The 24,786-nt window shown below is 44.2% G+C and overlaps 1 protein-coding gene across 1 annotated transcript; it reads left to right on the top strand.

Moving 5' to 3' along the window:
• Positions 1-16,705: 16,705 nt before the first annotated feature.
• On the top strand, positions 16,706-21,880 carry LOC143270733 (protein FAM156A/FAM156B-like). Its single transcript, XM_076561736.1, has 2 exons — positions 16,706-16,783; positions 21,087-21,880. The coding sequence occupies exon 2, from the start codon at positions 21,088-21,090 to the stop codon at positions 21,505-21,507; it is 420 nt and encodes a 139-aa protein (XP_076417851.1). The 5' UTR covers positions 16,706-16,783; position 21,087; the 3' UTR covers positions 21,508-21,880.
• The last annotated feature ends 2,906 nt before the right edge of the window (positions 21,881-24,786 follow it).

A 24,786-nucleotide genomic window follows, 5' to 3' on the forward strand; every position in this document is an offset into this window, starting at 1 on the left:
ACAGGTTTCTCTGCGTAGTTTTGCGCCTTTCCTGGAGCTCACTTGGTAGCCCAGGCTGGCCTCGAACTCACAGCGATCCACCTGGCTCTGCCTCCCGAGTGCTGGGATTAAAGGCGTGCGCCACCACCGCCCGGCTCTATCCCTATTATTCTTAAGTTTGTTTTTTTCATGGTGTCCCAAATTTCCTGGACGTTTTGTGTTATGAGGTCTTTAACTTTAGTGCTTTCTTTGATGAAAGTATTTCCTCTATCATATCTTCAATGCCAGAGATTCTCTTTTCCATCTCTTGAATTATGATGGTTATACTTGCATCTGTAGTTCCTGTTTGATTACTCAGATTTTCCATTTCCAGCATTCCCCCTGATTGTGTTTTCCTTATTGCCTTTATTTCAGTTTTCAAATCTTGGACTATTTCCTTCAGCTTTTTAAATGCTTTTTTTCTTGGCTTTCTTTAAGGGATTTATTGATTTCTTCAATTTTTTGTTTGTCTTTTCCTCAATTTCTTTATTGATTTCTTCCATTTTTGTTTGTCTTTTCTTACATTTCTTTAAGGAAATTTTTCATTTCCTCTTTAAAGGCCTCTATCATCTTCTTAAAGTCATTTTTAAGATCAACTTCTTCTGTTTCTTCTGCATTGGGATGGTCACATCTTGCTGATGTGGAACCACTAGGTTCTGATGGTGCCATATTGGTCTTTATGTTGTTGACTGTATTTTTGCACTGGCATCTTCCCTTTTCTTTCTCCAGCTGGTGCAAGCAGTATCTGTGTCTGAGGGAGCCTCTCTTGGTCTGATCAATACTCTTGGTCCAATGGGAGCTCTCAGTCTATTCGTAGCTCATGGGGCTCTTAGTACAATAGGTGCTGATGTATGCTTTGTCTCAGGGGGCAGCTCTTAGTTCAATTGGTACTGGCAGGCTCTGTATCAGGGGACAGTTGCAGTCTCAGAGAGTGTGTGGGGTTTTGATGAGGTGCTTCTTGTTTGTTATAGGGTCTGGCAGGGGATGGTGGTGGATCAACCTATCTGCAGGAGGCCTGCCTACCTGCCTGAAACTGGGACTGCAATGGGTGGTTATGTGTGGGTGTAGGGTTATGCCCCTTGGCCCAAAGCCAGAGGCTGGAGTGTTCAGCTGTAAGGACAAAGATTGAACTCTTAGTCCAGTCAGCACTGGTCTCCCATGTTTTAAAGTGAGAAAAACCTATATTCTTTATTTTTTAAATAATTCTTCCTTGAAGAATTCCCAGGTGTCTCACCAAATCTACTGATGACAGTGAAAATGATTGTGAGGTGTGAGGCTGATTGCTGCTGCATAGAACATTAGAAAACCGAGCAGGTGTCAAGGCAGCTACCTAGTGTGGCAGCAGCCTGAGGAGGGCATCCAGAGAAAGCCGATATCCACCAGAAGAGAAGAAGCCAAAGAGTCAGCCATCTGCATGGGGAACTTGTGAAAAGCAGCCAACTCTGGCATTGGCGTTTGGAGCCCAAGTGCTTGTGGAATATTGCTATAGATAGGCTACAACAGAAAAATCCCAAACTCCCTCAGGGCCTTGGGGGAAAAAGAAAGGAAAACATAGGTTGGGAGGGGATGACTCTGATGGGAGCCCCTGCGTGCAGTTACAGTGTGCTACAAAGCCACATGTAAGCACCTTTTTCATGAATTCATTCCCTAAAAGTGGGACACAAAATGAAGCGTGAATCTGATTAGTCTTAACAATAAAAACCCAGAGTCAGATATTAGGATGAAATCTGAAAGAACAGAGAATGGAAAAAGGAGAATAATGCCCTCAAATTATTCTTTTAGGAATTCAATGGGGCACTCAGATTGGTGTCTACCCCAGTTGTCATCATAAAACATACATCCAGTGACTGATAGAAGGAGATGCAGAGACCTATAGCCAAGCACTGGGCCAAGATCCTAGAGATCAGTTGAAAAGAGAGAAGAAGGATTATAAGATTAATGGATCATGGTGGGAAAAACCACAGAGACATCTTACCAAGCTAATGGGAGCTCATGGACTCTGGACTGACCGCTGGGGAGCCTGCAGGGAAACAACTAGGCCCTCTGAATGTGGGTGAAAGTTGCATGGCTTGATGTGTTTCTGGTTTCCCTGGCAATGGGACCAGGACTTATCCCAGGTACATGAACTGGCTTTTTAGAGCCCATTCTCTATGGTGCAATGCCTTACTCTGCCCTGATGCAAGGAGGAGGGGCTAGGTCTGGATCCAACTTGGTATGCCAGCCTGTGTTGATTACCGAAGGTAGGGATTACCCTCTATGAGCAGTGGATAGGGGTGAGATGGGAGTACTTTGGGGGGTGAGTGTGGGAAAAGAGGAGAGGGTGGACATGGGTTGGCATGTATAAGGAACATTTTTTTAATAAAAAAAAATAAAAAAGAATACAATGGGACTTCAATATCTCAGGATGAGGTTAGAAGTGATGCCATCATCCAGGGTGCGAATCTTACTAAGTCCAGCTGAGACAGGCTGATGGGACACTAGTGAAGCTGCAGCTTACTGGACAAATTCCAGGTGGAGGACTGAAGAGAGGACTTGTTGGGGTCCTGGTGTTGAGGTTGGATGAAAGGGAAGAGCAAGCCTGAGAGCTCCATACCTATTGGGACAGTAAGGTCATGTTTGACATCAGCAAGTTGGAGATGCTCTCTACCTGTTGGGAGGGGATATTAATGATGTGGCAGAAGAGAAGTTCCAGGCCAGCCAGGCATATGCATTGGAAGCTCCTTGGCATAGACATATCACTCAGGGCTAGTGGACAGCAGCAGTGAGATGAGATCACCAAAACCTAGGCCTTGAAAATGCCACAATGCAAATGTCAGGTTTGGTGGTTTGGCTAAACTAAGAAGCAGAAGGCAAAAGGAAATAAAATACAGTGGGTGACATAGCCACACCATTGTTTAAGGACAGAAAAGTGGCAGCATAGTCTCATGTCAGTCCTGCTGTCCCCCTTATTTCAGGAAACACGTCCTAATGACTGAGTCACCCTGGTGCTCTCACCTACAACAGTAGCTACACTGTCCTGGAAGCTCAGTGCTGGCAGACAATCATCAAGTCAAGAAACAGGATTTCGGTGGCCCTGGTGTGTATGCCGGTGTCCTTTACATGAAAACAATGAGACTAGGACAACGGCTCCACCACCCACTGTAGCTGCTCCATTCAGAAAGCCGAATATGTCCTTGTTAACTTACTAAAGTTCCGTGTTCAGTACACACAGATTTATGCATTCATTTTAAACGCTTTTATGAATGTATGCTTTATTTTTAATTTTTTATTTCAGGTCTCACTTGTAGTGTAGTTTGGCCAGAAACTCACTATGTGGCACAGAATGATCTCAAATTTCTGGCCATCTTCCTGCTCTGCCCCCTCTGGGATTATAGGAATTGGCCACTATGCTTACTGAATATGTGTGGATGTGTCTGTGTCTTCCACGCTTATAAACCCACTCTCACATGCAAGCTACATGTGTGCAATGTTTGCCACTTGGCCTGGATCTCATTAGGCAACCAACCAACGCTTGCCTCCAAGTCCTGATGCTTTTGCCTCTGCCACCCAAGATCCTGCCTGAGAGACTTGCTGACACCAATCTGCCTATCTCTACCACTTACCAAGGCATCTAGGTTCTTAAGCTTAAAATGGAGAACATGGCTCTCCCAGTGTATGGAAATAAATCCCCATTGCTCACTACTGGATTCTTAGTTCTCTGCCTCAATTACATGTTTCTCAGTGGGAATGGGGGCATTCTAATTGATGGGGGAAATCTGCCCTCATTACACTTGACTTGAGCATTCTTCTTTAAACTTTGATAAATGATTCCTAAAGTTGATCTCCAGTAGTTCCACACAATGTGCTCCTGGATTTTACCCTTGTAGGTTCTCAGCAACAGCCAGTCCCCTCCAGATGACCAGATCCTAGCAAACAGATCAAGCATGTCACTCTCCATCCAGATTGAGAACCTACACCACATGGCTCCTATTATTGCCTGCATCAGTGGAATGTGACAATGTCCATTTGCCAATAGTGGCTCCCCAGGTAGTGTTTCAGCTTCAGACCTTATGGGGTCAACTGCCTTTGGACATTAGAGTTTAAATTGTAGGTTCAACTGGACTATTGCCTTTCTGATTCATCTTTCCTTTGATGAGGCCTACAGACTCAAGTAGGTCCTCACTGTGGAGATTCAGTCTCTGTCTTTGACACACCTAGAGGCATGGACTCTGCATAAAATGCCATGTAATCAGTCTAAGGCATTAGGGAAGCATATCACATAATGAATATGGGCCTAACCTCAGTATGCTATAGAGCATACCCAAGGACTACCACATAACCACAACAGTATCAAAGTAAACACAGTCCTGTTCATGACTGGATGCTGCCAGTCAATAGGAGACTGTTAGCATTTCCGTAAATGCACCCAGGGCACTCAGACAGCTCAGAAATCACAAAGCATGGGTCAAGTCAACGTCAACAATGAAGGCCCTCAGAACATAAAGGAGACTCCAGTCTATGCTTAAGATGAGCAGTAGGAAGTTAATGTCCAGTGCAGGGTCACATGGATACCACCAGATCAAGCATTGTAAAAGAGAGTGGCAATGGAGGTTATGATTGCATCCGTCCAGTCCTATTTGTTGAGTAACTTACCAGCATGTTGTCCTGTGTGCTACATCATCTCTTTGTAACTTTCCACTAACAGGAAAGAAGATCCATCTGATCTCATACTTACATTGATTCCTGAGAGAAGACTACATAGGAAATAATTCCATAAAACTTATGGACACTTTACTGGGTTTTTATTTATTTGTGTGTGTATACTTTTGTCTGTACATGGTATTGAACCTAGGGCCTGATATATAGTAGGCATAAGCTACCACTGGGCTTTACTTACAGCCTTCTCTTTTGAAATTTTCTTTTGACACAAAGTCTCACTTGCTCTACACAGGCTATGCTTGAACTCAGTCTGTCGCTCTGCCTTAGAGCCTGTCATCCTCCTGCCTCAGCCTCCCAGCTATCTGGGATTACAGGCATCCACCAGCAGGCTTGTGTTTTCAATTCTATTTGAAGGCAAGTCCTTGGACAACTTTCCGCTGCCAGGAGAAGAAATGATCAGTACTGTTTCTCTCCAGAGAGCCGTCAATTATCGGCTCTTCCTTTTTAGCTACATTTACCCTATATGTGCTATGGTGTTTTGAAAATTGACAACTAAATTTAATTGCTCAACAGGAAATCTCAGCATATAAAAATACAGTGGCCAAAAGTGTGGCAAAGGCCAGTCAATCAGGATTGTAACAGTATTGGACCTCTCACAGAAGTCAAGAAGGTATGCCATTTTTATGCACATGGTCCCTATCAAATTCTCTTACTTTAAAGAAACACACACACACACACACACACACACACACACACACACACACATACACACACACACACACACAGAGAGAGAGAGAGAGAGAGAGAGAGAGAGAGAGAGAGAGAGAGAGACTGAGAGGTCCACCTTGTGAAGAATTCTGCGTCTCCCCCCTCTTGTCTTGGTTCATACCTTTAACCATTTCTTTTTTTCGGAATTCACCCTGACCACAATCACCCACATCTGATACTAAGCATTACAGGATGAGATAACAGTTGGTAATTGGAGTCAGCTCAGAAATCTGCCTCAATTGGTTGCAGATACCTATGACCTCCTTACACAGATCTTACAGGATATGGGAAAATGGTGATAATATAGAGAATGGCACAAGAGTTCAGAAAATCCTGTAAGTTAGGGTTTGGTAGAGAGCTCAAGGTGACCTTTGTTTCAGTCTGTTCTGTGTTGTGGTCAAGTAGACAGAAGAAGATTCCCCAGAGGAAATGATCTAATGATCATGTTAATCTGCACCAGGGACCATGTGAGAGTAGGTAGAAAGGATTGTGATACCATGCAGGTGACGGTCATGTCTCCCAAGTGAAAAATCACAAAGTGAAACCAGTGCCATCTGCCAGTGGCCCAACCAAGGAACCTCACAAAAATGCTGGTGATAAGACATCATGGAAGGAATACATGAGAAACTCCTCTGCTCATTAGGACTTGTCCAGGCATCATTCAATGGGTACAAACAAGGCCACCATAAAGTTTGTCCCTCAAATTCCTTCTTGCATAACTTGAGTCAAGATACCCTCTTGTCTGTGGCCATGAATAGACAAGCCCACCCCGACTAAAGACATTGAATTCCTCCATGCATCTAATAGTAGTTGTGTATGAAGAACCACCAGAGGATGTGGGTTTCAGGTCAAAGTTCTTGATTTGGAGATGGAGGGAGTAAAGTCAGGGAGAGAAGGAGGGAGGGAGAGCTAGAGAGAGAGTGAAGGTCAGAGATGGAGGGAGACAGTGTGTGTGAGAGAGAGGCAGGTGGGGCAGACAGAGAAGCAGAGAGCAGAAGAGAGGAAGAGAGAGACTGTTCTCAGTCTCTGGTCCACTGTATGCATCATGGATGGCATCACTAGGCTTAAATACTGTCTAGTTGCACAATGCCACGAGTGGGCATCTCCTGCTGAAGTGTCTAGAATCACCCGGCCTTGCCTACAACAGCCCACCTACATTAGAGGAGAGGGAGTTTGTAATAAGTTGAAAAGACCTGGTTTCAACTCTGGTGTTCTTTCTCTGCAGTTTTATGTCTTAAGCTGCTCATGGACTCCTGCCACATTCTTCAGGATCTGATTCCATGGGTGGACAACTTGGATCAAGTTTCCATCCCTGCCTCTGACTTCTAAAGCTCACCCTACTTCTGTCTCAAGGGGTGTTGGGAGGAACTCACTGGGGTGTAGCCCATACTAGGTTGTTCCTAGAGGCCAGTTAGATCCTTACTCCCTAAAAACAAGCCTCGTATAACCCTTGGCAAAACCTTCTTTCCTTGTTCCAGCTACTTGATTCTTCACTGGAAAAGGATCCCTTCTCTTGCCTGCTGGTTACTTACAAAATAATTGTACTTCACATGAGGGACCGTTGTGGAGGATGAGGTTACACCATTCCAATAAGGACTTGGGATCTGTTAGGACATAGGCTCGTGATAAGCAGTTAAATAACTTGCAAAAGACAGTAAGGTGTTGACACAGGACAAGAGATGAAGCAGTCAGATTTCCAGGACTTTGAGTCCAGCTGGAGGTACATAGTCATTCCAGTTCCAGCTTGGTCACATGGTCAGAGCCCGACTATAAAAACAAACACAAATAAATGTTTTAGAAAGATTAGACATGACGGCACAAGCAGTGAATCCTAGCACACTGGAAGAAGAGGCAGGCTGAGCTCCTTGTGTTCCTCTGGCCCACCCTGCCCCAAACAACTGTATGGATTTTGATGATGTGAGATGCCCTCTTCCCCGTGAAAGTCTTGTTATAGAACAGACAGTCATCCCACTCAGCTTTACAAGACCTCTTGAGTCAGATATCATGTCCAGTAGCTTAAACTTTATCAACATTAGACATAATAGATGGAACTGTAAGGAACAATACCTAAGCGGTTCACAAGTAGAATTTGTACTTAAGCCACAGCATTGCTATGCACTTCTCTGACAGAATTACAAGTGCTTTGCACAAGGTAGGAAGGGCACACACAGGAGCATTAAAGGAAGAAGGTTTCTCCCTTGGAATACAAAGAGTGCAGTTACTAGACACAGGCTTCACATTTACAACTGCATGGGCTGACATTGGCATCATTATAAGTAGAGATTGATTTCTCTAGAACATCTCCCTTCTGAGGAGCAGCCCTGTCATTCATTTCAGAATGAGAACCAGTCACATTCTCCCTCCTACACAATGCTCATCACCGGTTGGTGTTGGCTTGTCTCTTGTTGCTGTTTCTTCTTTCAACTTTTAATGAAAACCACACATTCATTTTTGGGCCACTTAGCTTTTCAGAAGGAGTCACATTTTAAAATGACATTTAATATAGACCCTAGATGAATGACTTGGAACCCAACCTGAATTGGACATATAAGTCATTCAGTATCAGGAGAAGTTCTCATGTTGCTATTTTAACATGAACTACACACCAGGCTTGACAGAAAACATATCAAACTGTCATGAAGGACCAAAACAGCAAAAGATTACAAATGCCCATTGACCTCTTACTGAAAATACAGAAAAAGCCAAGACTGCTTTATGTGAATGCCATTGCTTTTTATAAACAAGGGAGGAGGATGCCTAGGTGATCATGTCAGAGATTGTCCTCTCTGCTGTAGTTTGAAGAAATGAGCTTCCTTCAAGATCTGGTTAATGTGGGAGTAAGGACCTTGTTCTTGGCCCAATACATAGTCCTCATCAGAGAACTCGGGGACTTCGGAGTTAAGTTCAGCATGGTCCGGGTTTAAGCTGCTCTCTGGTACACTTTCTCTCTTGGTGTTATTGATGCTGCTGTGGATCTTTTCATTATCACTGCTTGACGACTGGAAGGAGAAAGACAGAAGGAGGATGGCTATTATGATTCTGTCAATATTTCCTGGTCAGCTTGAAGAATACTGTCATCACGCTCTACAAAAGGCTTCACAGTCTATAAAGTGCAATCACTTGGGTAGCTCATTCCTTTCTCACAGCAGCACTATAGCTCAAGCTGGTGGTTAATGGTACCCATTTGACAGAACAGGAAAGAGATGTCCCACAGGCCCAAAGGCCAGTCTCTGGGAATGTCAGGGAGAGGGTTCAAACACAGGCTTTCTCACTCCAAATGTGTCCACATATCCTCTGGCCCTGTTTGTACCGTGCATTCCAATTACCTGCACCAGGGAAGTGTGCTCCCAACCTCCAGGAGAAAGCAGCAATCAATGCTGCAGACTGTGATAGGGATTTGATGAAACAACTAAGATGGAATGCAGGTCCACGTTCCAATGTGGCAAAGAAATAATGGGGAAAACTCCATTTATATATATATATACAGGTACACACACTAATAACAGGATCTTTCCATACCTGTCCCCAAGAGTGGACATAACTGTTCTTTCTATAGCAATTCAAGGCTCCACTCATATCTCCAAATGCCTTTGATAGTTTTAAATGACAGCTGTATGCCAACACTCAGCATTTCTAATGACTAACACCCCTTGGTCTCCTTTTTGTGGTTCAGTGTGCTTTCTATACTGTGTGTTTGCTCTTAATATTGTCTTTCACAGAAATAACTTCACTCTGTCATAATAGTGAGACTATTTGTGATTCTCCCCCCAAAATGTGTCTTATTTTGTAATTATTTAGACTCGGGATGCGACACAGTGTTAAAGTGCTTTCCTCACATGCATGGGACCTTGGGTTACAATACCTTAGGTATAGGAACACTCATGGACTTCTTGCTTTAATCTTAAGACTTTGAAAGGGGGAGGAGGTGATCACAATGACCCTTACCTAAATAGAAATGGTGGACAATATTGGTATTGAATGTCTTATTAGGCCATTTTTCATGATTGTAGCTGTAAGAATGACAGACATCAACATGTGTTGTCATTCTCAGGTCATGTGCATCTCCTCATCTCACCACATCACCCACAGGTAGCCAATGGCAGTATATGTGCAATGAGATTCATGCATTCAAAGACTGTGAGAGACACAGAAGGCAAGTGATTCTGCGTGTGACTGTTAAATAGCTTTGCATGGATTTAAGGGCTATGCTTGTGAAAGAGGTCTCAGAGGAACCCAGACAAACTATACCGCTTAAAGGCCTCCAGTGTAAAAATCTAGATGTAGCAATTTTACTGTATGTTTTGCTTATAAACACTCAAAAGCCATGTAACCTATCACATTGATTAAAATCACCCAGTACACACTCTGGTTTCCTCTTTCTTTCTTTCTTTCTTTCTTTCTTTCTTTCTTTCTTTCTTTCTTTCTTTCTTTCTTTCTTTCTTTCCTTCCTTCCTTCCTTCCTTCCTTCCTTCCTTCCTTCTTTCTTTCTTTCTTTCTTTCTTTCTTTCTTTCTTTCTTTCTTTCTTTCTTTCTTTCTCTCTCTTTCTTTCTTTCTCTTTCTTTTGTTCTTTCTTTCTCTTTCTTTCTCCTTTCTCTCTTTCTCTCTCTCTCTTTCTTTCTTTCTCTCTTTCTTTCTTTCTTTCTTTCTTTCTTTCTTTCTTTCTTTCTTTCTTTCTTTCTTTCTTTCTCTCTTAATTCGTTCTTTGTCTGCTGGACCATATTCTGAACAATATGGAAAGTAGGGGAACCATCAGAAATGGGAGCATATTTGGTTTACACTCTTGTGACATGAATTTTATAGTATCATATGAAGAGGGGTTATAGTACATTAAGGGGCTCAGGATATAGTGACATGGGTAGAGAGCTCACCTAGCACACAGGAAATACTGGGATGAAGCCCAGTTTAACACACCAGGTGCTGAGAAGCACTGGTGTAGAACCAGGTGGACTTTGGAGGATCAGAATGTCAAGGTTATGATCATCTTTAGCAAAATAGTCATGTTGAGGTGAACTTTATCCACCTGAGACTCTGCCTATGAGAACTTAAAGAAAAACTCACAGCCCTGAATGGAATTCTTCAGAGCTATTTTGAAGAAAACAAAAGATGACCAGCCTCTCATTTCTAGTTGACATATAATTTTTACCTCAGTTGTATACAGGCATAATTATTACAATAATGGTCATTGATGGGTTTTACAACTTCAGTGTCTCAAATATTAACAACTAGAAATCACTAAACACTTTTTAAAAGGGAGGAAACTGACAGGTTATATTAGCATATACCTGTTACACCAGCACTTGGGAAGCTGAGGTAGGAGGATCTTGACGCCAGTCTGGATTATATAGTGAGTTCCAGGCAAACCCTAGATGTGTACAAAAACCTGCCAAAACAGAGAGCCAGACAGGTAGTCAGGCAGGTAGAGAAAGAAGACCGAAATAAATCTAATTAATAAATGATACTACTTCTATTAATTAAATAGAGTATTACGGCCCATTTCTGGTAACAAGGAGGGTACAACTGTGTTTTTGCCAGTATAGAATGATGTTCCTAGTTTCCTTTTTTTTTTCTGGTTTTTCGAGACAGGGTTTCTCTGTGTAGTTTTGGTGCCTGTCCTGGATCTCACTCTGTAGCCCAGGGTGGACTCGAACACACAGAGCTCCACCTGCCTCTGCCTCCCAAGTGCTGGGATTAAAGGCATGCACAACCACCGCCCGGCTGTTCCTGATTTCTTATGGGATGTCTATTTTTCAATTTTTTGAAAACTTAGAAGGGTAGCTAATAAATGCCAACACTAATAATTGGTTGGAAACACACTAATGTCTTAGTTACTTTCTATTGTTGTGAAGACACCATGACTAAGGTGGCTTACAGAAGCGCTCTTGGAGACCTACTGTTTCAGAGGGTAGTTAGAGTCTGTGACCACCATGGAGGCTGCATGGCAGCAGGAAGGCAGGCATGGGAGCTTATAACTGGACACACAACCACGAGGCAAAAAAAAAAAAAGAGAAAGAGACAGACAGACAGACAGACAGCAAGTGCAAACTGTGAATGGCATGGAATGGGGGGTTTGAAACCTCAAACCCACCCTCATAGTGACACACCTCCTCCAACAAGGCCACACCTCCTAATCCTTCCCAAACGGATTTAGCTACTGAGGATCAAGCATTTATATATATGAGCTATTGGAACCTTTCTGACTCAAACTAGCACACACTTATACAGCTTGAGACAGGAAAACATTATTTCTATGTTTGGGATATCTTTACTTTCCATCTCATCTATAGCAAGAGGTTTATAGACAAAGATTCACTTTGTAAGTAACTGAATCACAGAATGCTACCACACTGCCAATGAAAATCTAAGTGAGACTCAGTTCCTCCTGACTTCCAACAAGAGATTAGAGAAATGAAGTGTAGTGCTGGAGAAGAGACCTTGGGAAGAGTGCTCCGTGTGCTCCTCTGTGGTGAAGACAGACTAACCCCCCACTCCCCAGCAGTGCTTTCTCCATCCACAGTGGCTAGTCATCTAATCAGGAGTCCTCCCACTTACAAAGCCTGGACAATGTAACAGTCCTGCTGTGAGAATGACCTTGAGCAGGAATCTTTGAATTAAGAAATAGTTATGATGCAGGACCAACTGTGAATTGGTTTACTGCTTGTTCGGCTTGCCCCTTTGACAGCCCAAACTGCTCTTCATAGCAGAAATATTTTCACCTTCCTACACCTCAGTTTCAGAGGGGACTTCTTTTCCCAGAACATAAAAGACCTAAAATGCTTCAAGACTGTCCAAAATTTTATTGACACATGAATGCTTCATAGCATGTACTGACTGGTCCCAGAAATGTCTCTTCAGAATGCCCATTCAAGTAGGAAACCCAATCCTTTAGGAAAAAAAGAAGATTTATTGGCTGGGTTGTAGTGGCACATGCCTTTAATTCCAGCACCTGGAGCATGAGGAAGTTGGATTTCTGTGAGTTCAAGGCAAGATTGGACTACAGACTGAGTTTCATGACAGCCAGGCCTACAGAAAAACCCTGGCTTAAAAACAAACAAACAAACAACAACGATTGATTGATTTATGTGTTCTTGAGTATATGCTATGTGCACCATGAGTACTTAGGTGCTTGTGCATGTCAGAACAGGGGGATGCATGCCCTCCAACTGGAGTTACACATGGAAGGAAACCCCTCAGTATGGATGGATGCCCATGTCCTCTGAAAGAGAGGCTACTGTTCCCAACTGCTCAGCCATGTCTTCAGCCACACAAAGCCCACTCTTGTTTATCTGCACTCTCCATATAGTTTAGCAATTGTTTTGGGCACACCCTTTCAGGTCCACACAATCTGTAAAATAAAAGCATATTTAATAAGAATCTGGGCAAGAACACCTCACCATTTAAAGATTCCAGGTGTGCTAAACAATGATGATGTGGCCCAGGTGCATGTGCATGGGCAAGGTTATACTTTGTTCAAGGCCTTAATAAAGTCTGCATGTTTGCCTCAGAGCCAAAGAAGCTGTGTGGCCAGCAGAGAACAGGTAGAGCTCTATTTGAGGACAGGACAGAGAATTACCTGTGGTGCTTTTTTCTCAGTAGGCTCAGAGCCATACTCACTTGGGCTGCACTTGTGAGAGAATGCCTGGGTAGGCACATGCCCTTGGGATGCCCAATCTACCCAAACACATGCTTGTGTATTTACTAATGGAACAGGAATCTCACCTTTTCTGATAGGCCCCTGAGCTGGAACTGACCCGAAAGCCTCCTCCCTGAGGACTAGCTATCATGGCTGACTACCTTGGTTGAGTACAAGCTTGCAAAAGAGGGATGCATCCAGCAGTCCTACCCAGCTATGAAGCCTGTGAACCACAACAACCAACACGGTCAGATAACCCTAAGGGTGCGATAGTGGCACAAACATCAGTGGTAACCTGCAGACCTTTAATCAGCCTTCAGCCCTGATCAGTAGGAGGGAAATCATACCTGGAACAGGAAACCTAGCCAACTACCCAAGGGTAGAAGTAGTAATGGAATCTGGAGAACCAGTAACTGCCACTTTACCAAGACAGCGTATTCCCTAACTACATTTCAAATATTTACCTTATACCCACAGAGAAGTGTGGTCTCCATGCATCATCATGGAAACTTCCTTTTGCAACAGACAGAACCATTAAAGAAAAGCACAATCAATGAAAATGCAGAATTGTGGAGCCACCTCACAACGGACACGAGGAACATAGTGGAAGAGGGGAAGAAAGATTGTTAGAACGGAGAATCATGGAGTTTATAGTGAGACTGTCTTCTAGGAATGACAGAACTGCACCCATAAAGTCTCACCACAAAGAGGGCCTAAGAATGAACAGAAGAACAACCGTAACAGATGTGCCAGAGTGGACAGGGAAGGCCTGAGTCACTCAATGCTACAAAAACAAAACAAAAGAAAACAAAAATAAAACCTATAGGCATCTAAGGGGACAGTGAGAGAAAAGAGCAGGATGTCTGCTTATCCAATACCAAATGCTCAGTCCAGAGACATGCATAAAAGTAAGGTTATACTGACTTTAGTAAGATTATAGTGACTTTATTTTTCAGTCCCTGCGTGTGTGTGTGTGTGTGTGTGTGTGTGTGTGTGTGTGTGTGTGTGTATGTGTGTGTGTGTGTAAGTATAATCACATTAAAGAAAGAGAGGGCAAAAATTTGACAGTGAGCAAGAAGGAGGGGTGTATGAAAGGGTTTCAGGGGACAAAGGGAAGCAGAGATGACATAATTATATTATGATCTGAAAGAATCAAATAAATGAGTGAAGGACAGGATGAAAGGTACCTGTACCAGCCAGTGTAGGACAGGTAGACTATTAACAGGCAGAACAAGAGCTCAGGAGTATGAGGAAGATTTTGAGAGGCAGACACATGATGATAAGATGAGGGTATGTGGCCCCTACAGAATTTCTCCAGCCATAGAAAGCACAAGAGCCGTCATGGCAAGAACATGTGGAGGCCTGGGGTTTCATGCTGAGAACTCCATTGAGCTGAAAGAGAAATATTCTAATGGACAGAAAGGAAAGAGGACAAAGAACACGGAGGCCACCCACACAGTTTTGCTAAGTATCCCCAAACAGGCTGTGCTCATCTTGATGATGTTGGCAGAAACACATGGAACATGCACTGGTACCGAGAGAGTGGAGGAGGAAAGAGTCACTGAGAGCTCTGTACATACACACAAGAACATCCCAGCCACTGCAGAGGACTCCTGGCATAGTTTTAAGATGCTCTCCTGCCATCGCACACACACCCACCCACCCACCGACCCAACACACACACACACACACACACACACACACACCACTCTTTTGAGAGTTACCGAACCGTATGGGCATGAGCTGTGTTAAGTAGCACATTGGAGGGCAGAGAGAAAACAACAGAGCATGTCTTACAAATGTTGGAGTGTGACACAGACACAAGCACACAAATGGTGGAGTGTGACACAGACACAAGGTCACAAATGGTCGTGTGTGACACAGACACAAGCTCACAGATAGTGGACAGTGACACAGACAAAGGTTCACAAATGATGGTGTGGGAAACAGACACAAGCTCACAGATGCTGGTGTGGGACACAGACACAAGGTCACAAATGGTGAAGTGGGACACAGACACAAGCTCACAAAAGGTGGTCTGTGACAAAAACAAGATCACAAATGCTGGAGTTTGACACAGACACAAGCTCACAAATTATGGTGTGTGACACAGACACAAGCTCACAAATTATGGTGTGTGACACAGACACAAGCTCACAAATTATGGTGTGTGACACAGACACAAGCTCAGAATTGCTGGAGTGTGACACTGACACAAGCTCACAGATATTGGAGTGGGATACAGACACAAGCTCACAAATGGTGGTGTGTGACACAGACACAAGATCACAAATGGTGGTGTGTGACACAGACACAAGCTCAGAGATGCTGGATTGGGACACAGACACAAGCTTACAGGTGATCTAGCTGGGACACAGACACAAGCTCACAAATGGTGGAGTGTGACAAAGACACAAGCTCACAGGTGGTCTAGCTGGGACACAGACCCAAGCAATGTGAACCCTGAGCTTGCAGCCCTCAGGAGGAAATGGTCTTCAGGCCCATGACTTGAGATATGTCGGTGAGCACCTTCACTTGCGTTTTCCACCCCCTGTCCGGTTGGCTGGGCCGTTTCTCTGGTGGCTCAGCGTTCTCCCTTGATAGAGTTTTGGGGAGCTGATTCTGAGGCTCTTCTTTCCTTCAGCATTTTCCCTGTTTCCAGGCAGCCTTCTCAGTTCTCCTGAGTCATTCCAGAAGGCCCCGCATGTCATGAGGTCAAGGTTTTCATCCGTGAACTCAAATGTTTTGTCAGCCCATTCTGCCAGAATATCTGTCAGGATGAAGGCAGAACCAGAGACAGCGCTGTCTCTGTCCCTGGGGCATGTGCCTTGATCACAGAGGCAGAGAACTAACACACAGGAAAGAATTAAGAGACCGTTTGTGAGTCTTTCTCTGGTCACACTGCCCTGAGTAAGGGAAGGCATATGGGGGCCTCAGAACAGTTCCCTCCCTGACCCTTGTTCTTCCTCACACAAAGGTGCATTATGAGAGCCACTCATTGGAGGGGATTGCCCTTGCTATCTATCATTTCCCACACCGTCTGCCTTCATGACTGCCTCCATTCATAAATAATACAAGTCCTTCTTTAAGCTCATGTCTCCAGTACTAGCGTTCTCGGAACCTCTTATGGACCATAGTTTTGTGCATTGGACGTGCGTGCTCTTTATACTTCATTCTACGAGACAAATTTCCCTAGAATATATCCATCGCGCGCTGTAGATGTAGCTCTGTGGTTAGTATGCTTGCCTCTCACACAGGGCACACAAGCATGGCATAAAGCCCTGCCTGGGGGCGCACACCTGTAATCCCAGGATTGAGCAGGTGGAGGTTGAGGATGAGGAGGTCAAGATCATCCACATTAGTCCTTCACTAGGTGGTCAGCTCGAGTCCAGCAGTGGAAGTGAGACACCTGCTCTGGAGCAAACAAAGCCCATTGCCTGTGGCTTCAGTGAGAACGAGAAGGAAGAGTACTGCTGATACCCTCTGTGGGTGGTGCAGGGATGGTGGATCCCGGTTGGTCCCCAGCTGCTTACATCTTAGATATCTTCCCCAGTTCTCCTCCCTGCATGCCTTCCCACACTCCCACTGCTGGCCTTGGGGTACCAGCGAGTGTCTTTGTGTGTGGCTCCATCTTCTTTCTGTGCCTTCAGTTGGAACGGCTTGTTTCCATTTGACATCAGGCGTCTGAACACACTGAGTTCCCCGGAGCCACTGTTTGTGGGATACAGGTAGGTGTTCCAAGTCCTTTTTCGATGCTGTTCATTGATGTGATGGTGTTTGTTTTACCGTGTTGTATTTAATTTGTTATATTTCCATATTGTCTCTTTGCAGCCTGTTCTTTTCTAATGAAAGACAGAAAAGGAGAGGGCAGGTGGGGAGGAACTGGGAGGAGTAGAGTGAGGGGAAGAAACTGTAATCAGGATTGATTTTGTGAGAAAACAATCTATTTTCAAACAAAGGAAAAAAGTTTAAAAAGGGACAGATTCTACCCTTTTTTTGTTTTGTTTTGTTTTGTTTTGTTTTTTTGAGACAGGGTTTCTCTATGTAGCCTTGGCTGTCCTGGAACTTGCTCTTTAGACCAGGCTGGCCTTGAACTCACAGAGTTCAGCCTGGCTCTGCCTGCCTCCCCCCCCCCCAGTGCTGAGATTAAAGGCCTGTGCCACCACTTCCCCACTCAGGAACAGATTCTACTCTTAAGCCCCATTTGTGATGTTCTTTTTCAAGTCATTCAAGTCTATTAACTTTCCCCCTCTGATCCTTCACTGTGACACATACATTTCCCACCAGGGATGTAGATGTTTCCATCTGAAACGTGGGATGGTAAGTTCACGGGCTCCAGAGCTAGTCCTACCATGGTTCCAGTCAGTGCCATCCTTGTGACTGGCTCTGTTCCCTCAGGCTTGCCTCTGTTTCCAGCTAAACTATCATTTCCTTTATGTGCAGAGGCTATAATATTATAGTGTGGATATGTGTCTGGACATAGCAGTCTTGGTCATTGCTCTCCATTGTTCTCAGTAGTCAGGAAAGACGCAGTTGCAGTTTCACGGGTATTGGCTCTGGTGCTGATGTGTACAACTGAACACTGGGCAACTGGGAATTTGAAGCACCTAGAAGGTGAGCCTGAGTCTTGTCCAGGTGCTCTGGATGAAGAGACAAGGGAACTCAGCTCCCACTTTCTATGGCAAGGCTTCTCTCCAAGTCCTTTCCAAGAGTGTGATATGGATGGTGACTACTTACAGTGTACCTCTCTGGAGAGTGAGAGACGCTTGGTCAATGGAGAATAACTTCCAGGACTCTCGTATGCACAAACTGTGTGGCCTGTGGTGACCCATTAATGCCCACTCTCCCTCTGGGGTCCTTCAGACTGTACTGTTCCTTTCCTGATTCTCTGCTTGCTTTCTAGCTTCATCCAACAGGGCAGGAGGGCAATAATAACAAAGGCTGTAATTTACGGAGGCTTTCTCCATGCCAGGCACTTCTCTTTCTCCAGGTACATTTACTGAGGGCCTTCTACGTGGCAGGAAGTAGCCCAAGAGCTGGACATGTGGCAGGAAGTGGCCTTGGAGCTGGACATGATCCAGGGCACTGTTGAAAATGTCAGCCCTTGTGGAGTTTACGTGGAACTGTGGTCTACAGAAATCAACATTGAACTTACTGAATCAACATGCCATGCTGTGTAGTGCAGTAGGAAGCAGACTTTTGCTGTTAGGAAAGCAGAGCAAGAATGGGGGATGGGAGGGTGGTTGGGGTGAGTGTTGCCAGTGGTGATTGTTGGGCATGCACTTAAAAATATTTATTTTTAGATTAAAATTGCATCATTTCCTGTCTCCTTGTTTCCCTTCTAAACCTCTCATATACTCCTCCTTTGTTCTCTTTCAAATTCATTGTCTCTTTTTCCCGAATCATTGTTGTATTCCTATATGTATACAGATTCCTAAATGCTCCAGAGTGCTGCGATTTAAGTTGTGCACCACCACGCCCAGCTCTGGCCCAGCTTGCACTTTTAAATGAAGTGTTCAGGGCCAGCCTTACCGACAAGGTCCTACCTGAGCAGATAGATCAAGACAGGGAAGGATCGGGGTGTAAAGGTGTCTGGAGGAATAGTAAGAACAGGAGGAATGAGTACAGGAGAGCCAGGAGAGTTTCAGAGTCTGTGGCAAGGCACGCAAACACTGTGCTAGGCAGGGGAAGACATCAACTTGTTGGGAAGGCAGCTACCTATAGAAGCAGAGATGGTAAATACTGTTGGATGTAGGGAAAGACTTGGGGTGGATTCTGGAAAGCTGGTCACTCTGTGAGTGGACACCTAATGCTTGGCTGGACAAGGGTGGGGTACCGGATGTGTGGGAAAAGTCTCCCAAGGACCCACACAACAGCATGTGCTAGGTACAGGGACTCAAAAGGAGATAAAGCTTGTTGTTCTGATCTGTTTTATTCAGGAGTCAAACATCACTTGCTACATTTGGTAACTTGAAAGCACACTTGGAGGGCACAGTGCCCAGCCACCCATCCAAAGCAGCTTTGTCTTTTTCAGTTTATATTAGTGTATATTAACCATACAAAGGGAGGCTTTAGTTATGATAGTTCTGTATACGCCGTAGTAGAATCTGGCTGTCTTCACCCCTGTCACTACTCTGTTATCCCTTCTCCTCCCCTTTCCCCAATCCCCTCCTACTGCCCCAGTGTTCCTTCATTTAATTTTATGTTCCTTTTTATTGGCTTTTAGCTTACTTTTGATTTTTATGGCTTTCACATGAGAGGAAACGTAATATTTGTCTTTCCAAATCTGGTTTATTTCACACAAGATCCATTGTCTTTCCTCAAACACTGTATTTCCGTCCTTTTTGCAGCCAAGTGAAACTGCCTTTGTATGGGTACCACATTTCCCATATCAATTCATCCACTGACTGGCACCTAGGCTGAATCCATTATGTGGCTTCCGTTAGTAGTATGGATACTCAGCTATCACTGTCTAAAGGCACTGTTGATACCTTTGCATTATAGCCATGATCGAGATGGGTAGACTATGTGGATGTTCTACTTGAAATGTTTTGAGACACCTCCATAACTATCTCAAAATGGTCAGACTGATTTACATATCCTGGTTCAAAGCCTTCCTAACTCATTCAACCAAGTCCTGCATGTGGCCTGTGCTTTCATTTTTTCCCTCTATGCATATGTGTGTCGGGGGGAGGTAGCATAAGCATGTTTGACCTCAAATCTTCATATGCTAGTTCAGTTATTTCCTTGGTTTCAAAGGAAAACTGCTGTCATTCCCAATAAACTCCTTTAGTGCATAACCTCTGTGCTATCACTCTTCGGAACTATACCCGGTAGGTTGTCCTACCCTTTAATGCGGGAGGCAAATGAGTTCAGAGAGGTAAAGATCTTGCCAGGAACTAAATTTTCCCCTGCTAAAACAGTCAGCTTTTCTCCCATGCATCAACCCTTTCATGCCTGGATCCCAAACCTGCCCCCCACAAATGCACCCAAGACTAGGAATTACAATTATCTAAAGTCGTATCCATTGAAATCACCCCACTCTGCCCACACTCAGACCCCCACACCCGACCTCCAGACCCAGGTTCTGTCCCAAGAATCATTGTAGCTACTAGCTGCAAGGACAGGGTTGCGGCATGTGAAAGATGGCCTGTGTCTTTGTTGCTGCTGTTAGCCCGGCATTCTTTGCTACTAAAAGATTGGAAGACATGGCCTATCACAGACCAACCTCAATCTGTGTCCAGTGGCTTTCTCCTTGGGTTCCTTTTGCTGTTCTCTGGTATTGTATTTGTCTCAGCAAGGGGTGCGAATAAACCAAGTATGGCCTGAGCTGCAGGTTACATAGAGCACATACTGTGCCCAGGAGTCCCGCCGCACATTTATCACTCTCTGGTGAATGTGGCTGTGGCTGATGGACAGAAGGGTCCTTTGAAGTTGGATTAGGGGAGGTCTCTTTGATTGGTCCTGTTCTCCTGCCCAAGCAAATGGGACTGAACTGTATCACTGTTCTTAAGGCCTATGTTCTAGTGTTAGGACCTACTGTGTTTGTAGAGCCTCAAACCACAAAGACGTCCTCTGAGAGGGGACTGCCTCAAATCACATTTATGTGGAGGGAATAAGACTTTAAGGAGAAGTCAAAGAAGAGTCTATTTGTGAAGCATCGCTTCTAAAGACATCAGCATCTTCCACTAAGAAGTAGTGATCTGTGGGCTCCCCTTGAAGGAATTCTGTCCTGGGGTTCCTGGTGGCACACATAATCAAGAACAAGGAAAACTGGCCTAAAACCAGTATTTCAAATGCAAAGAACACAACATTTGCTCATTGACATGTGGGTACCCATAAACAAAACAAACCGAAAAGGGCTGCACAAACCAGGTAGAAGCTAAGATTTCCTTTGCTGAAACCATCAGGGTCTCCTCCTGAGATGTGTGTGTATCTGCGCATGTTGGTAGGTGCTCCAGGCATATGGACAGCATAAGCTGTTTTCTATAGACCCTTGTGTTTCTAATATGTGCTTTCTTTCTTGGAAAGGATGGAAGAAGATCAGCATTCGGAGAGTTCAAAATCACCCCAAAAGAAAACAAAACTAGCTGAAATCAAGAAAAAGAAACGTGTTAGGTTTCTCTTACCTCACCAAACTGAGAGAAAAAGAAGACCCTCCTCCCCTCACGATACAGATGAGGAGATGTTCACATGTGAATGCTGCTACTGTCAGAAGAATGTGGGGAACATGTCTGGGGTCTCCATGGGAATGGGGACCTCGACAGAAGCAGCCTCTCATTCACCCTCCTGTGAAAACCTGATACTAGACCTCAGCAACTTGTCACTCAACCCTGATGCCACCCAGCCCCCTCTTGCACAAGAAATACAAAAGAGAGAAAAGAACAAAACGCATTGGCAGCAGAAAAGCAAAAAGATGTTTCAAATGCTTCTCCACGAATGGACAGAATAACTCTGGCATTGTTATCCTCATGTGAAGAAGATCAGAAGCCACAGGATCATGAATGTCAACATCACCAAACCCTGGGGTGAAATCTTTTTGGGAGCATGGTCAAAAGGAGTAAAAATATCCAGCCTGATGACAATAATACCTTCAGATGGCGAGTTTCAAACCTCCTCCAGAAATGTAACAGTCGTTTTCTTAGTGGTTTTGTCATGCCCTCTGGGGCATTCTGGGAACAGATGCTACTTGGCTAGGGTAACCAGATAGCGATGGTTCTGTACTCCCCATGCTGTTGTTCCCATGGGGGCGATCTACCATTTTCCCCTCCCCGGGTCTCGGCTTCTCCTCCTTTACTTTGTTGCCAATAAAGTTAAAACATCGATGTAGAGTTTCTGGCTTGCTCTTTTCAAAACTGCTTCCATTCCATTTTATTGACTGGATCAAAGAAGGAGCACTAGGTGTGGTGTGTGTGTGTGTGTGTTTGTGTTTATGTGAAATTTGTGTTTCAAAACCATTATAGATAGAGAAGAATCAGAACATATAGAGCATTCTTCATCTAATTGGCCCCCCTAATATATGACACAACTATAACATATCAAAAGCAGGGCACTCACACTGGTGCACTGGGTATACAGACCTCTCTGTCACCGTATCGCATGTGAAAATTCATGCAATTACCACTGCAATCCAGTTTCTTCTCTGCTCCTTCAGAAACATCTTACTCATGCTAGTTCTTATGCTGATGCCCAGCAGCATGGTTCAACTAGGACAGACACTGCATTGCTCACTATTTCCACAATCACTTCAAGAACATCATATAAAAATGTTGGGGCTGGCCTTTTCCACTCACCGCCATGCCCTTCATTCTACACACTTGATTGCTTATATCAAAACTCTATTCTTTGGGAATGTAGCTTTGGGCAAGCTGCTTGGCCAGCATGTGTGGGGCTCTAGCTTTGAATCCCCAGCTCCACACAACAACAACAACAACAAGAAAAAACAAAGATGGACTCTCTCCTGTTACTCCTTTTCATTGCTGTGTGCCATACCATGGTCTGGGTGTGCTGTCAGTTCTTGTTTTCACTCATTTGTTGGGCACTTTGGTTTCCAGATTTTGGCTAGCTGCTACAAAGGAAGCTGCCATAAACAATGCAATGAAAAGTTGTGTGTGTACAGAAGTTTTCAATAGGACGAAGACCCAAAAGAACAATCTCTGGGCGACATGGCAAGATTTTCTTTTGTTTGATTTAAACTACCATCAAAACCACTTGTAAAATAACTCAGGGGGCCACTTCTATGATGGGACACTTCACACAGCCTTGGGGCTGGGGGAGGGGCTTGGCCTGCCTCTACTAACTGTACTTCACAGTGGTAGGCCTTACTTTCTTGGAGGGAATGGGGGATGGGTTGGGACAGGGAGGCTGGGAGGGTGGGAGGAGGGAAGAGGGGGTTCTTTGGTATGTAAAATGAATTAAAAAATTAATTCAATTGAAAAAATACCCTCAGGGGGCCTGAGTCGGGCAGTAGTGGCATATGCCTTTAACCCTACCTCTTGGGAGGCAGAGACAGGTGGATCTCTGTGTTGGTATTTGCTCTGCCCATGACCTTGGGCCATAGGGCCCAAAGGAGGTGGTGCTTCTTGTTGTAGGTAACCTTTTAACAGGAAAGGGAGAAGGGTCACAAGCCCCTTGTCCCTGTTGCCTGCTGCCTGGTCTGATCGAACTGCCAGGTGGATTCGCTCCTGGTCAGATCAGAGGACAACTTCAGCTGTCTACTCTGATCTCTATTCATGAGTGTATTTCCTCAGTTTACCCCAATAAAATTACTGCACACTCCTTAACCAGAATCCCGTGGATTTATCGCATTAGATCTCTGAGTGTGAGGCCAGCCTGGTCTACAGAGTGAGTTCCAAGACAGTCAGGGCTATTAAAAAGAGATACCCTCTCTCCAGAAAAAGAAAAAGAAAGAAGGAGAGAAAGAAAGGAAAGAAGGGAGGGAGGGAGGGAGAGAGGGAGGGAGAGAGAGAGAGAAAGAAAGAAAGAAAGAAAGAAAGAAAGAAAGAAAGAAAGAAAGAAAGAAAGAAAGAAAGAAAGAAAGAAAGAAAAAGAAGAAAGAAAGAGAAAGAGAGAAAAAGAAAAGAGAAACACAGGGAAGAAAAACATTCGGGGGCCTGGCTTCTATATTAACTCTGGGACATAGGATATGGACTGTGGAAACAACAACACCTGCTACATACATCCAATATGCAAATATTTTACTGGCCAGTTAAAAACACTGGCCCTTTCCCTTCAATAACTGTTGGAGGATAAACAAGGGCAGTATATTGTGTATACTAGAATTTTAGTCAGAAGATTAGGAGTGCAAAAAAAAAGAAAAACGTTCAAGCTAGAGATATAGATCAATTTTGGAGAATTTACCTGGCATGCAGAGGACCGTGAGTTCACTCTCTATCAAGACAAAGAAACAAATGAAACAATCCTAAAACTTCATGAAGTAATATACAATCAAAAGTAAAACGATTAGAAGTTATATATGTATTTAATACATTAGAAAACACACATTTCACTGGGGTAATGCACACCCCTCATCTGGTTCCCCACACTTACACTGCTATTGCAAATTGGACCTCCCTTTTTAGTGGTCTCTGCTGAGTGAAAATCACAGAGAGGGAGACAATGTAAAATGCATCCTAACAAGGAAGAGACATTATTGACTGATGCACTATCTCATTGTATTTGTTTTTGTTTGTGGTACACACACATGCATTTGTTGGCATGTGTACGTGTGCATGTGATTTCTTTATTTTAGGTGTAGGGCCTGGTGAGATTTTCACCATCCACGTTGTTATGCAAACTGATACTGTCACTGTGTAGGCCTTGTTTAGGTGACCATAGCTTCCCCATCAATATAGAAGACACCTTTTCATCTCAGACGTCCTGGTCCTTTGGCTCTTACAATCTTTCTGCCCCATCTTTCAAAATATTCCCTAAGCGTTTGGTATTGGCGTTGTGCTGTAGATATATTCGTTGGAGATGAGCCCCCCACAGTCAGTTATTCTCAACAATTTTCCCCGGTTCTGCATTTCTGTACTAGTCTCCCTGGGCTGCAAACCAAGCTCATCTGTGCATATAAGGATAAGTATTCAGAGTGCAGTTGGAAAGTGTCCTGCTCTGGGAAGTGGCAGTAGTGGGCTCCCTCTAGTGCCCAGGAACTCGCTGTATTCTGTTTGTTTGTTTGTTTGTTTTTTGTCATGACTTGTTTTGTTTTGTTTGTCATTGTGTATTGCTG

Source organism: Peromyscus maniculatus, chromosome X (assembly GCF_049852395.1).
Source record: "Peromyscus maniculatus bairdii isolate BWxNUB_F1_BW_parent chromosome X, HU_Pman_BW_mat_3.1, whole genome shotgun sequence".
Taxonomy (NCBI): Eukaryota; Metazoa; Chordata; class Mammalia; order Rodentia; family Cricetidae; genus Peromyscus; species Peromyscus maniculatus.

Coding starts and splice junctions, on each gene's coding strand:
- LOC143270733 (XM_076561736.1), top strand. CDS start 21,088: ATGGAAGAAGATCAGCATTCGGAGAGTTCAAAATCACCCCAAAAGAAA.